Source organism: Salvia hispanica, chromosome 2 (assembly GCF_023119035.1).
Source record: "Salvia hispanica cultivar TCC Black 2014 chromosome 2, UniMelb_Shisp_WGS_1.0, whole genome shotgun sequence".
Taxonomy (NCBI): domain Eukaryota; kingdom Viridiplantae; phylum Streptophyta; class Magnoliopsida; order Lamiales; family Lamiaceae; genus Salvia; species Salvia hispanica.
Genome location: NC_062966.1, coordinates 2,187,298 through 2,201,636, shown reverse-complemented (window position 1 = coordinate 2,201,636; position 14,339 = coordinate 2,187,298). Strand labels below are relative to the sequence as shown.

General features: G+C 35.0%; 1 protein-coding gene across 1 annotated transcript; it reads left to right on the top strand.

The window, feature by feature from the left end:
* The first annotated feature begins 8,660 nt into the window (after positions 1-8,660).
* LOC125207826 (probable 1-acylglycerol-3-phosphate O-acyltransferase) lies at positions 8,661-13,012 on the top strand. The gene is made up of 9 exons (XM_048107324.1): positions 8,661-8,976; positions 9,058-9,294; positions 9,550-9,596; positions 9,727-9,845; positions 9,957-10,117; positions 11,204-11,313; positions 11,391-11,490; positions 12,524-12,647; positions 12,752-13,012. Exons 1-9 carry the CDS (start codon positions 8,786-8,788, stop codon positions 12,875-12,877), a joined length of 1,215 nt encoding a protein of 404 aa, XP_047963281.1. The 5' UTR covers positions 8,661-8,785; the 3' UTR covers positions 12,878-13,012.
* The last annotated feature ends 1,327 nt before the right edge of the window (positions 13,013-14,339 follow it).

The window sequence follows — 14,339 nt, the reverse complement described above, 5'->3', positions numbered from 1 at the left end:
TTTATGGCTGACCTGGTTTAATTATTGTGTGGATTATTTCTGTACAAATAATTTGTTTATAGGGCAAATATTTGTATGCGATTTATTCAGAATTATGCTTTTATGTCAAGACCCTTTCATGGTATATATATAGGCGTGAAATTGTTTCTATTAGAAATAGGTTACTCATCTTTTAAAAAATATGGGACAAGATTTAAGAATTTTAACAATTCGCACGTGGTTGGTTTCCTACTGCAACTAATTCAAAATAATTTTCATTCCTGAACTACGGACCCCTACCACCAACTCAAGAGCTCCCATCAAGGGGACCTCTCCCACTCGCCCATTAGAGCATTTGATAGTATTGTGAATATTAAATACTTTTATATATTAAACATGAATTTTTTTTTATCTACATAAACTTATAATTTATGTGTAATTTTATATTTTTTTAAGTATATAGAATACACTAGCTATTGATATTAGTATTTTTTAAACCAAAATTAACTAACACAGGTTTAATTATATATATTTGGTATAAAATATTTCACATACACTTTTTTAAATTGATATGAACTTTATCTATTTTTATACAAAAATATTAATTTTTATATACACTAATTAATAATTTATATATTTACTAACAAACAATTTATTTAAATTTTATCATTCACTACATTACAATATATTTTTTTTTATTTTATAATTTTACACATAAATAATTATAGATAAGATTTAATGTATTCTTATGCGGTCTTAAATATTTTTTTCATTGCAAAATTTAATACTATTTTGTAAATTATACTCCTTGTCCCATAGAAATAGGAAATTGAAGATGACACGAGTTTTAATATATAATTAATAAAGTAAAAGAGAGAAGAAAAACTGCTTGAAATAATGTAGTGGATGGTGAGGCTCATTAATGATAAAGTTAAAAAAAGGAGAAAAAAAGGTTTTCGTAAATAAATATTGACTATTTCTATGAGACAGACGAAAAAGAAAATTCAACTTATTTCTATAGGAGGGAGGGAGGGAGTATACATTTAATTTTATATATTTGTATTAGTAAAACGATCCAACCAGTTGAACCCTGAATCAATAGCTTCGTTAGTACGCTCACCTCTCCAGTTTTTAAAACAATGGCGACAATAACATGGTAAGAGAATGCTGACCAAGATTGAAAACCAAATCAATAGTTGAATTGGAACCACAATTTTAGGAAGAGTGGATGCTCAAATCTAGAAAACCAAACTCATCATTACATAAAATGTTCTCTAAATAGTAAACCTGCGTATTTGCAAACAAGAATATAAAACCCACGCCAATACTCTGCTCAACTTTGACACATTTATGATGGGTTCAATTTCTAGATAAAATAGCATTAAGATATAATTTAGAATTAAGTTGGAAGATTATTTAATTGGAGGAAGTTGACTATCCATATAAGATCAGATTAAGTTACGAGATTCAATCTCGTGAACCAAATATAATACAAATTTAATAATGAGATATAATCTTGCAAACCGAACACCCAACATATATATATATATATATATATATATATGGTGCGACGATGACAATGATATGTTAGCTTGTGCATCGACTAACACTACCATTAGATGCATGCACTGCAACCGGCGGCCAAAACATTGACAGAAATAAAGTGTTGCATTGATGCAAAGTAAAAGAGAGTGTTATCGTGTCAATAAGACAAAACTCGCCATAATTAAATATGAAAATGAATATAACTTGGATAAATAGATGATAGATTTTCTTAGATCACATCATCATATGGTGAACGGTCGAACTATACACTACACTGACTTGCATCGTTAGCGATTTCATTGACATAAGAAGAGGCATCATAAGCATGAATGAAAAAAGTGTTACTACTATACTAAATAAATGAATATTTTAATTAATGAAAAAAAAATATACCTTGAATAGTCTACTTGTCATCTTCCCCCTAAATATTTGAAGGGAACCAACCTAGAGGAGCAGAGCGTATAAAGCAGTCAGTTGTGGATTATGTGGCTTCCTTGCTCATGCCCCTTTATAAAGCAAGGAAAATTGATAGGGAAGGTTACAAGTCAATAATGAAGAAAACGGCAACCAAGGTTATTTCTTATATCATTGTTTACTGGTCTTCCTCCCTGTGAAACATGTTTTATGTGACTTACTTTGTTCTATGTTTCAGGTCATGGAACAGACTACTGATGCTGAAAAAGCAATGGCTGTTTTTGAATTCTTGATTTCAAATGTAAAAATAAGGTGGGTATCATATATTCTCACTTATAAGGCCATATAACCCTTATGTAGTATAACCAATGTGATAGAGGACTGCAGAAAGTCCTGTTTTACACTCTAGCAGCTTGGGATCCATCCCAAAGAGTTGCTTTTCAAGAAACTATTTTGGCAACCTTGTGCCATGATTGCACGATAACATGTAATCAACTCTTCAAATTATGTCCTCTCAAAAGAAAGCAAAAAACAAATTCTTCATTATGTTAAAGTTGTCTTATAGGCTTTTTTGCTATGATTAGCACATGTATACAAAAAGAAATGTTTGTTCTTTCCCTTTGGTTTACCAAAAATTGCCAATCCATGAGCATCTCTCTACAGGAAGATTTTTGTGGTCTGCTGACTCTGCTCATTTTGTTTTACATTAGTCCTTTCATGTGGAATCTAGAGTATGTACATTGACAAACTTAACTTTTATGCCGACATTTTTAACCACAATTTTCAACAGTAAAGGTTACTTACGTGATCAATTTTTTGTGAAGGCTACTTATGTGATCTTTGTTGTGTTTTCCTGAAATGTTTGCTATTTTCCTCAGTTGCTGTATGCTCTCTTATCTATTTAATTGTTTTTTTTGTTTTTGTGTGGATTTTTCACAATCTCGCTTTATCATGTGGGCAGATTCGTGCATTTGTGGACATGCTGATTGAAAGGCACATGAGAATGAAGCCAGGTGCAAAGTTGTGATATTTTGACAAAGATTAATTGATGCACCCGAACACAGGATTGAGAAGCTGTGTGGCTATTTAGTCATAGTTCAAGCAGTTTCTTACAGCTTGTGGCTATCCCCAAACGGAAGCTCTACTGGTATATGGTACTTGTGCCTGCATCTGTACTGAATGCATACAAAGATTGGGAAATAGCTATTATTGTTTGTCTAAATACGGCCAAATCATGACGACATAGCAATGCCCTTAAACATTAGATGGGTGTAATCAGATCTTATACACAATTTTTCATCTTCCAATTTAAAAGTTGGTCGATTGATGTGGAATACTTTTTTGGAACTCATTATGCTAACTTGTATTTTAAAGGTAGAAGCTGGAGACCCCTAACCTTTTTCTTCAGGCTCAGAAGAGAAATGAATTGTTTTGTGACTTGTAAAATGTGTACAGCTTAGAAATTTTTATGGAAACAAATATACAGAATTCTGTCACATAACCTGCTTATCTCTTGGCTACTCTTAGTTTAATTTGTTACCAGTTATAAATTCAAATGTGTATGCTTTCAAGGTTAAATTATGCTCTTTTCCTTGCTCATACAAAAGATAAACCATCTCTAATAATGATGATGTTTTGTTGCTCTTTTGTCTTTATATTTTGGAGTTCAAGACTCGGTGCTTGGAAAATATAGCTTTCTCCCCTTCTTTTTAAAGGTCAAATGTGTAAAAGGTAATGTTTTTGTTTATTACATTAATAATTATGTTATTTGCTTGTAAAGGGTAAGATTGCATGTTTGTTTATGTATTCAGTTGTTACTTCCATGAAAGTTTACTGGAAAAGACATATTTTATCCCCTATACTTCTACTTTTATGTCATTTCCTCCCTGTACTTCAATTTTTACAGTGTTGCTCCCTGTACTTTCATTATATATATCCTGCTCCCTTGTACTAAGTTTCTTTATGTTGATCTCTTGTGTAATTCCATTCATATGCATTTTATAAGTATATAGAGCAAATATGTGTGGATCCTGTTAAATATATACTAAATGTAATTGTGTTTGTTGCTACCTTGTATTTTTCAATAAATGATCCTCGTCTCTGAATGTATATTTTCTGAATCAGAGAACATATAAGGTGGCTATTGCTGACTTTATTATAAAATTCTGTTTGTTGTATTAGTATTAGCACAAGAACCTATTCCTTTCTCCAAGTTCTCCAAGCAAGCCCCCACCGAGGTATAAGAAAGGATAGGATAAAGAAAAATTCTAAGTGCTTGATGATTTACTGAACATAAACTGATGCAGTTTATATATTTTGCTTGCAGGTATGATGATCATAAATTCCTATCTTGCTGTGGTAGTCATTGGACTCTTTTGGGCTTTTAAATTTATGAGAGCTGAGATTGTTTGAAACATCTCGTGGCTCCTTCAATAAGGTAACTAAGAGCATCTCCGGTGGTGTCCTTCCCACTAGGACTTCTCACAAAAACCTCCTGCCACGTCACTAGGACTTCCCATCCCACTACACAATGTAGGACTTCCACTAGGACTTCCCGCAATAAAATAAAATCACAATTATTCAATTTATGCGTTTCAAATTTACAAAATTTAACGAGCCATATATATAGAGCCGTATTTATAGAGTTTTAAAAAATAAAAAATAAATAAAAATAAAAAAATTTAACTCGGACGTCCGACCGGGACGTCCAACCCCCTCCCCAATGGCAGACGTTTGGTAGGACGTCGCGAGGATATCCGAGGACATCCGACGGGCTAATGGGACGGGCGTGTCCGACCTTTTGATCCACAATGGCGGACGTCGGGTAGGACTTCCGCGACGTCCGCCGTTGGAGATGCTCTAACTATAATGCCTACACACCCTCTGACATCTAGCTCGCTAGCATACTTTTATATACTATTGCAGAAAATTGTTATACATCTACCTTATTCTGTTCACAAGATGTTTCACTGAAGCCATGGTTACTTTGATAGATCACCTCAATTCTGTTATGGAGTAAAGTTGTATTCTTGTTCATGGTTCTCTTGCATATGGTTCATCCAGGAGATATAATGAGCTGAGGGGTTCGGTAAATTGATAGAACATACTTGATGGGCTTGTGATAGACTGTTATCTGCTAGAAGAGGATCCATGCTTTCATTTGCAGGTAGATCAGTAGTATACAGACAGGATGCAGTCTTTGAAGCTTCCTCTCTACATTTTCCATTTATTTTCAACTTTGATTGGGCAAGGATAATTTATAAATTTATGTAAATTTGTTTAATGTCCCATGCTTGGGAGAAATAGCTCATCTCCATCTCCCTGTGGTTTTAGTTGGTGCAGGGAAAGATTGTTTATATTGGAAGGTTGTATGGTGCAATTCTTGCAGCTTGGTTAAGTATGTGTTGTAGTGGAGTACTACTTTGGCTTTCGAGGATTAAAGAATTTATTCTGCACTTGATGTGTTTGATTTACGAGAACGGATCCCCTTCTGTGGAGAAATCACAGCAGGGGCTGCTGTGTTAAAAACGACAGCGTTCCACCACTCTATCCCTCTGTCTGATTTCTGTACATGAATAAAAAAATGAAATCATTTAAGTTTTTCAAGTTATTCTTCCACACCAAAAAGCTATATGCAATTTTCTTTTTCTTTCAAAGCTTCTGATAAGCCACGAGTATTCAATTCAAATACAAAATCATCTATATATTTGTCTATTATTAATGCTTTGTAGAGATAGAGACTTTCTGTAGTGAAATAATCTATTTTCTCAAAATTATCTTCTCCCGAGTATATTATTGGTTTTGATTGTTATGGAGCTTGGTACTTAGTATCCAAATACTGAGAGGAACATAACATTGCATACATATTATGATTTCATGGTTACCTCATATATTTTCTTCTTTTTTTGGATTTTAAAGACCCTTGCAATAATTTGTCATTGATGAATTTGAGTTTAGACACTAATTTTAAGCCTAGAATTGGTATGGAATTTGATAGCTTAGATGATGCTTGGATGTTTTGGGTTCAATATAGAAGCAAAGTAGGATTCAGAGTTAGGAAATATTATTTTAACAAATGCAAAAAAACTGGTCGAACAACATCATATAAATATATTTGTTGCAAGGAAGGAGTGCATAAAAGAGATTCGAACATATTGTAAAGTAAGATTCATTGAGTAAAGTAAGACAAAAGAGATTCATTGAGTAAAAATCCTCGACTTGAGACTCGAACATATTGTAAAGTAAGATTGGGGTTGATTTATGTTAATGGTATGTATAAATTAAACGAGTTTATCGAAGACCATAGTCATCCTCTTCATCTCCCTGAGACAGTACATATGTTATCTTTTCAACGTTGCATTACAGATGTTCAAGCACATGAGATTGATTTGGCGGATGCTATTGGACTCAATCAGAAATCGTCTTTTAATTTGATGAGTAGACAAACTGGAGGAAGAGATTTAATTGGCATGCACACTACTTGAGACACTTAACTCCAAGAGACCTTTAATTGGATGTCTTAAGTCTTAACCACAAGATACCTACTTACCTTACAAACTAATCAAATGCTACAAATGATATAACTCCTCCACAAATGCTATTCATATATTTAGTTTATATCAGATCTGACGTAATATCCGGTTTTTTACTTTTTAAAGAATAACTAAGTTTCCATGTCCAAGTAAAATAAAAGAGAAAGAGTATGTGGGAAAAGAGAAAAATTGCAGTAATTAAAACTTAACAGCGACAACTTTTATAATTGAAATAACTATTTTGGAAAAGGCGTCGTTTTTAACACAGCAGCGAAAAGAAAGTAGGGAGTATTTGGGAAAAGATAGAAATTGCGGCTGAATATTAAAACGTCTTCAATTGAATTAAGAATTGTCGAAACGGCACCGTATTAGAGTGGTGGAACGCTGTCGTTTTTAACCCAGCAGCCCCTGCTGTGGAGAATCCACAGCAGGGGATCCGTTCCCTTTGATTTACTTTGGCTTTCGAGGATTGTCTCATGTTTAAAAGGTTTTTTTGGGGGTTTATTTTTGTATGGAGTATATCTTAATTCATCTAGTCTTGGCTTTTCTTTCGAATCAAGGTTATCATTCATTGTTATGCTCATTGATTCTTTTCCACAGCAGGGAATCCGTTCCCTTTAATTTACTTTGGCTTTCGAGGATTGTCTCATGTTTAAAAGGCTTTTTTTTGGGTTTATTTTTGTATGGAGTATATCTTAATTCATCTAGTCTTGGCTTTTCTTTCGAATCAAAGTTATCATTCATTGTCATGCTCATTGATTCAAGACTATTATTCAATTTATTAGTACAAGTTAATAACAAATTAAATACTTTAAAACTTGCTCTGATAAGTATCGTAAATTTAACTCTGGGACAAATCCTTAATCATGTTAAATTTTCTAGATTTAAGGGGTTGCCTACATCTTTTTCATCAATATACTACTCCCTCATCCCGCTTAAGATGACACGTTTTCTTTTTTAGTTTGTCCCAACTAAGATGATACATTTCATTTTTTTGGAAACTTTTTCTCTCTAATTAATACATCCAATCACTTTTTCTCACTCCTATTAAAACATTCATCTTTCTTTCTCTCTCTATTTTAATACTTACACACATTTTTTCTCTCTCCAATTAAACACTTTAACCAATAACTCATAAAATCTCGTGCCGGCCAATGAATGTGTCATCTTAGCCGGGACGAAGGGAATAGTAGATTAAACTTTAAAGTTCAAAATTGTCGTATATTTTTGGTCAAATAAATTTTGTCGGCCATATACATCCTACATTCAATTTCCCTTGACCCATAAAATAATCTATCTACGATCAAACTTTAAAAATTTGTCATTTATTTTCATTTACGTATGTTCCACATAATTTGTCACATTTAACATTTATAACTTGGTAGACGTTCCACTAATTCAATCTCGCTCATATTTTATTATAAAATTAATATATAAAAGTTATATCTATATTCTATTAACTTTTTCAACTCACTTTCCATTATATTTTTAAAAACCCGTGTAAAATTATTCCATAAAAAGATTATTCCATATTTTATAACTTTTTAGTGAATTTTCATTCTCTACAAAAAAATACTTTAATTTTTTTTTTATCTCTTTTATGTTATTAATTGTAAATTAAAATTTTTGGCATCTAAAAATATGTAGGAGTAGTTTTTTGTGCGACGAAAAATGTAGGAGTATGTTTAATTTCATATTAATTTCACAAAAAATTAACGATCAATCGCGTGTTTTGACCTGATTAGTACTCTCTTCGTCCCGCTTAAGATGACACGTTTTCCTTTTTAGTTTGTCCCAACTAAGATACACATTTCCTTTTTTGGTAACTTTTTCTCTCTCATTAATACACTCAACCACTTTTTCTTACTCCTATTAAAATATTCATCTTTCTTTATCTCTCTACTCTAATACTTATACACACATTCTCTCTCTCTAATTAAACACTTTAACCAACTCCTAAAATCTCGTGCGCCGGCTAATTAATGTGTCATCTTAGCCGGGACGGAGGGAGTAAGTTAAATATACACTAGAATATACCGTGGAGTATATTGTTTTGAAAAAAAGGTTAAATCTATATCAAAACATTCACTATGTGACAACAATTTTAGACTTTTATTATATTGAAAATCTTGCTCGACAAGTATGCCAATAGAAGGATCCACTGACCTTCGATTCCCAGATCAATTCAATCCTTCTCTCTTCTTTCACAGTCAACCTCTCATTTTCACACATAGCAGTAGTTCTATAAAATCTTCATTTATTCTTTTCAATTCATTTATTCTTTTCAGTTTTCCAATTAGAATTTTTTGAATCGTATGAGAACTGCCCTTCGCCGCTGGTCCAAATTGCCGCGAGATTTAGCTACTAAAATGGCAGAAGAAATCAACTCATCCACCGCCGCCTCCGCCTCCAAGACCCGCTCGCTCTGGCCCTCCGTTTTGCGCTGGATTCCGACCTCCACCGACCACATCATCGCCGCCGAAAAACGCCTTCTTTCTCTCCTCAAGTAAGCATACCTGCAATTTAACTCAATTATGCTAATTTCAAGTCTCAATCATCGGATTTATTATTCATTTCGATTCTCCAGAACGCCTTATGTGCAAGAGCAGGTCAATATTGGCTCCGGTCCGCCCGGTTCCAGAGTCCGCTGGTTCCGCTCGGCCAGCGACGAGCCTAGGTTTATCAATACGGTGACGTTTGATGCCAAAGAGGGCGCGCCGACTCTAGTCATGGTTCATGGATATGGAGCTTCTCAAGGCTTCTTTTTCCGTAATTTTGATGCCCTTGCAACGCGTTTCAGAGTAGTTGCAATTGATCAGCTTGGGTTAGTATATTTGATTGCTGATTTAAGAGTCATTGATATCAACTTGTTTTCTTAATTAATTTCTCGTTTATAGCATGCCATTGCTTAAATGGAGCATAGTTTGGTATAACAATTAACCTTGTTTTCTTTCCTTTTAATATTCCATCTTCGCAATCAAAGAGGAATAAGTTATATTTGGAGTATAAAGCTTCAGGAAATACATACTACAGTACATGTTAGCAATGTACTCATGTTTTTATCTCCATTTTCGTGCAGTTGGGGAGGATCCAGTCGGCCTGATTTCACATGTAAAAGCACTGAAGGTCTGTTTTTCTGGTTTCTGAAGTGGTGTCGAAATGAACTCTCAGTTCTGTTATTATTGCCGAGGATGATTTATCAAAGGAATTTTATTACTGTACAAAATCTTTAACATGGATATTATGTATGTTGTAGAAACTGAGGCATGGTTCATTGACTCGTTTGAGGAATGGCGTAAAGCGAAAAATCTTAGCAACTTTGTTTTGCTTGGGCATTCCTTTGGAGGGTATGTTGCTGCTAAATATGCGCTTAAGGTAGATCAGTGTTTTTTTTCTTTCTAGTACTATATACATCTTTAACAACTATCCAACTACAACCCTAGTCATTTGCTTTCGTCATTGATACCATTTACATGTTAATTGCAGCATCCTGAGCACGTTCAGCATTTAATTTTAGTAGGCCCTGCTGGATTCACATCTGAAACAGAACATAGGTCTGAGTGGCTTACTCGATTTAGAGCAACATGGAAAGGTGCCATTTTAAATCATCTCTGGGAGTCTAATTTTACACCTCAGAAGATTGTAAGGTATTTGATATTTTTGTCATAAACCTGTTAAACTGATGCTAGAACTATGATAAGCTTTATACTTCTCTACCTATTGGCTTGTTTTGTTTGTTACGCCTTTGTTGAGCTCCTTAAACTTCTTTTGAACCATGATTAACAATCGCAATATCTACCCCTAGAAGCCACTTTATATCTAGTGTTGTGGACTGCAATAGAATGTAATGGAACCTAGCTACTCCATATGTGTGTTAATGTGTGCTTAAATAGTGGTTATACTTTGCAAACTGAGATTACAGCACATGTCATGTCTCACTTTGATTATGTGTACACTTGGAAACCACAAACACAAAGGCTTAAATATTGATAGGTGAACTGTGTAGCATGCCAGGTTCAATGTAGTTAAGTATCACATGACTACCAGAAACACCAAGTCTACTTCTGACTGGTGAAATTGGTAATTTGTTATCCAGGACTATTGAAGAGCATGAGAACTCTTCTGTCCGAGTAAATTAATTTATTTGGAATGGCAAGGTTTTCTAATTACAAATCACCTTAAAATACATATATGTTGAATGGAGCTGTCAACACCAGAGAGAAGCCTCCAAGTCTTACTCTTTCTTTTGTCATGCTTAGACCTTAATGTACGATTCAACTTGGCTTGGTGGTGCCAATCTGGATAAACAAGGAAGGGGAAGGGACGGGACATTATTAGCCGTGATATTTAGATACTAGCTCTGAATTATGGCTACCATTTTTTTGGAGAGAATGAAAGCAGGAACATGGGGTATCATAGCAATGTAGGTTATGTATTGGTTAGGGTTTAATTAATTTTCTGGCTTTATTTGGGTTGTCATGATCCAAATAATATAAGAATATTCATCTCGCTGGCTGTGAAAAGTAGATTCTTTTGCTTGCCTAAACGCTTGTTCCTTGGCATCCTTGATAATCTTTCCAAGGTTTATTTTAAGAGTTCGAGTATAACCCCAGTCATGTGAAGGATGCTTTATGAAGGATGTTTTGGCTGCCTAATGCTATTATGCTTACTTCCTATTTCGATTAGAATTTTGATCTTAAATGACTGCTAACTAGCATTGTGTCCAAATGAAGAGGTTTAGGTCCTTGGGGTCCAGACCTGGTTCGCAAGTATACCAGTGCTAGATTTGGGTCATATTCAGATGGAAGTATATTGACTGAGGATGAATCAAGACTACTTACAGGTATTTTTTGTGTATCTCGAGTAATATAAAAAATTATGTATTATAATCTAATCTCAAGATGTTTCTTCTATTGGAAGATTATATATACCACACGTTGGCAGCTAAAGCTAGTGGAGAGTTGTGCTTAAAGTATATATTCTCCTTTGGAGCCTTTGCCCGAAAACCTCTATTGCAGTGGTGAGTTGATTATTTCTTAATTTCTTAAATTGGAAAAAAATTTGGAACAGCCACTCATGTATTCATGTTTGAATCTTGTCGCCATTCATAAAAATGGTTACCATCTAATGTAATGTGGTCTTGCATATACAGATTGCAATTTACTTGCGAAGTTGCACTACCTTCGGATCATGTTTGTTATATTGTTCACATTTAAATTTATCCACCTGCCACCTATACATCTGAACTGCCTACCCTCCTCTTAGTCTACTTTCACCCCTCCTCCAGTAAGGAAAAACTCTCTCTCTCAGCCGTAGATGCAGTCAATTCCAAAAACTTCCCCACCACTATCCTAGTTATAGAATAATAGAACTTTCTAAAGAAAAATGTAATTCAATTTGCATATATGTGAAAATCGCTAATGTTTTGTACTCGGATAGGATAAGTCCTTGCTAGTTAATACCCCCCCCCCCATCCATCGCTACTGATAGGATAACTTCATGTTGAGAACATCATCTTCACCATAGCAGCACAGTTATATTTTGGTTCTTGGGAACTTAGGTAATACCTAAATAGATCCTTGGGGTATAAATAGGTGTACATAATGCTGGGTCGATGGCAGGGGGTAAGAGCACACTGCACAGTCTCTCCTCTGAGTCGAAGGTAGCATACCACATACATGCGATCTTCAAGTGTCTATGATCTCTGCAAAGTATCTTCCCTTAGCTGTTGATTCATTACCTTAATCCTGCTGATCCATTAGCTTCTATGCAATGAGCTGTGGCTGTGCTCAGTGTGGCCCAAAATTGAAGGATGAACCACCAAAATAGGAAGGAGAGAATAGGAGAAATATTGTCCCAGCAGATGAGAAACAACATTAGGGAGGGAGGAAAAGGAAATGAGAGATTGAAATTGGTCAGAATATTTGGGATTAGAGAAAAAACAATGCTGACTAGTTTGCGATTATTACATCATTTACATACTACAATGTTTGTTCAGCATTTTGTTTTCCCTTTTCCAATCTCGTGTTTAAGAACCCCACTTTTTGGTACAGTGCTTCTGAATGGAAGGTCCCGACAACATTTATATATGGCCATCAAGATTGGATGAACTACCAAGGAGCACAAGAAGCACGCAAGCAAATGAAGGTTCCATGTGAGATTATAAGGGTTCCTCAGGTTGCTTTCTCTCCTTGTTACTCAGACGAGTAGAATTTTCTTCGTTCATACTCTTCCTCTTCATCTAATTGCATGAAAAAAATATGATTCGGACTTCCTTGCAGGCTGGACACTTTGTATTTATCGACAACCCCAATGCATTTCTTTCAGCTGTGTTTTATGGATGCCGCAAGTTTTTCCCGTACACCCCGGGCAGTAACAATCTCCCAGAAGGCCTAGAAACTGTTTAGAGGAAGGAGCGTAGGGTTTCTTTTCACTTGTATTTTGTTGTAATACCAAATAAATGACTGTTCCATCACATTCATGAATCATTCATTTGTAACTATCATGTATAAGGTAATTTATAAAAATATGATTTGAATATCTGTTGTTGGTTAAACACTCATGGAACGATTAGTGCTCAAAGATTGTAGGGGGTATTTCTTTTCTAGTTCCGGGCTAAAATTTAAGTTCCATAAGTCTTCTGGGCTTTTTTTAAATTCCGATTTTGGGAGAGACGAATGACCCTCATGCGTCACCAAATTAATGAAACGCACTACAGTCATGCGTTTTATTGAAAGACGCATGACCTTCATGCGTCTATCAAATTTTGCATAATTTTGTTAAATGAGGTTGTACATTGAAAGACGCATGAAGGTCATGCGTCTTTCAATAAAACGCATGACTGTAGTGTGTTTCATTAATTTGGTGACGCACGATCCTCATGCGTCTCTCCCAAAACCGGAATTTAAAAAATGTCCAGAAGACTTATGGAACTTTTCGTGTTTGTAGCACTCGTAGAATTCCAACGAAGGGGAAGGGTTCGACAATGAGCACTTAACCACCCCCACCTCGACTCCCAAACCACTCTTATCCAGAGAGCCACTGGTGATATTTCTTGACTATTTGCAGCTTAGAATCGACTTTTTCATTTTGCCTTTTTTAAACACACAACGATAAGCATTTTGTTTGATAAATTGCTGGGCTGGTATGGTTTATGAAGCTGTGGAATCCCTGCAACAGACCTTACACATAATCATGATGATCTCATCACTCCTGTTAAACAACAAATTATATCCATCCACGACAAAGCTGTTGTCTTGCAGTTCAATCTCAAACGATTTCCTGATAAAGAAACAATAAGGGAGGTATCAAATGCAACTGAAGAGATTATTGTCCGACTTTCAGATTAGTTAGGGGAATTGGCTGAGGAGCTCGATTCAACTGTTGGATATGTGGTTTACTACAGCATGATCTACGGCGTGAGTGATTCTCCTGCTGTTAGTTCATCATCAAGATCTGCTCTGAAGAATCAAGTTGAAGATCTCGCGCTTGCAATAAATACAAATGTGTTTATGATGATCCAACGATCATGGACCAATATGATATTCGAGCTTGGGTCACAATATCACAAGATTATAGTATAGCAAGTATTCTCTCACAATTACTAGCTTCGCTCAAAGGAAAAATAGATCGAGTTGGAAGGGATTCATTGAAGGTAATCGAAGCAGAGAAGCTTGAAATTTACAAAATCTTATCGGAGAGGAGGTATCTCATAGTAATGGACGATATTTGGAGTGTGGAAGCTTGGGATCAGAGGGAGTAGTTCACTGACGAACGATGTAAAATGTTTGTTAATAGTATATCATTAAATGTTGTCAGAAAACCTTTTCGATAAAAATCTAGTTTTAGCATTTGTGCTGCACTGAGTTG

What these genes read in the sequence shown, in the direction of transcription:
- LOC125207826 (XM_048107324.1), top strand. Translation starts at nt 8,786, where the DNA reads ATGAGAACTGCCCTTCGCCGCTGGTCCAAATTGCCGCGAGATTTAGCT. An exon ending in CACATGTAAAAGCACTGAAG is followed by an intron (nt 9,597 to 9,726) that starts GTCTGTTTTTCT and finishes TGTATGTTGTAG; the next exon opens with AAACTGAGGCATGGTTCATT. An exon ending in TGAATCAAGACTACTTACAG is followed by an intron (nt 11,314 to 11,390) that starts GTATTTTTTGTG and finishes TTCTATTGGAAG; the next exon opens with ATTATATATACCACACGTTG.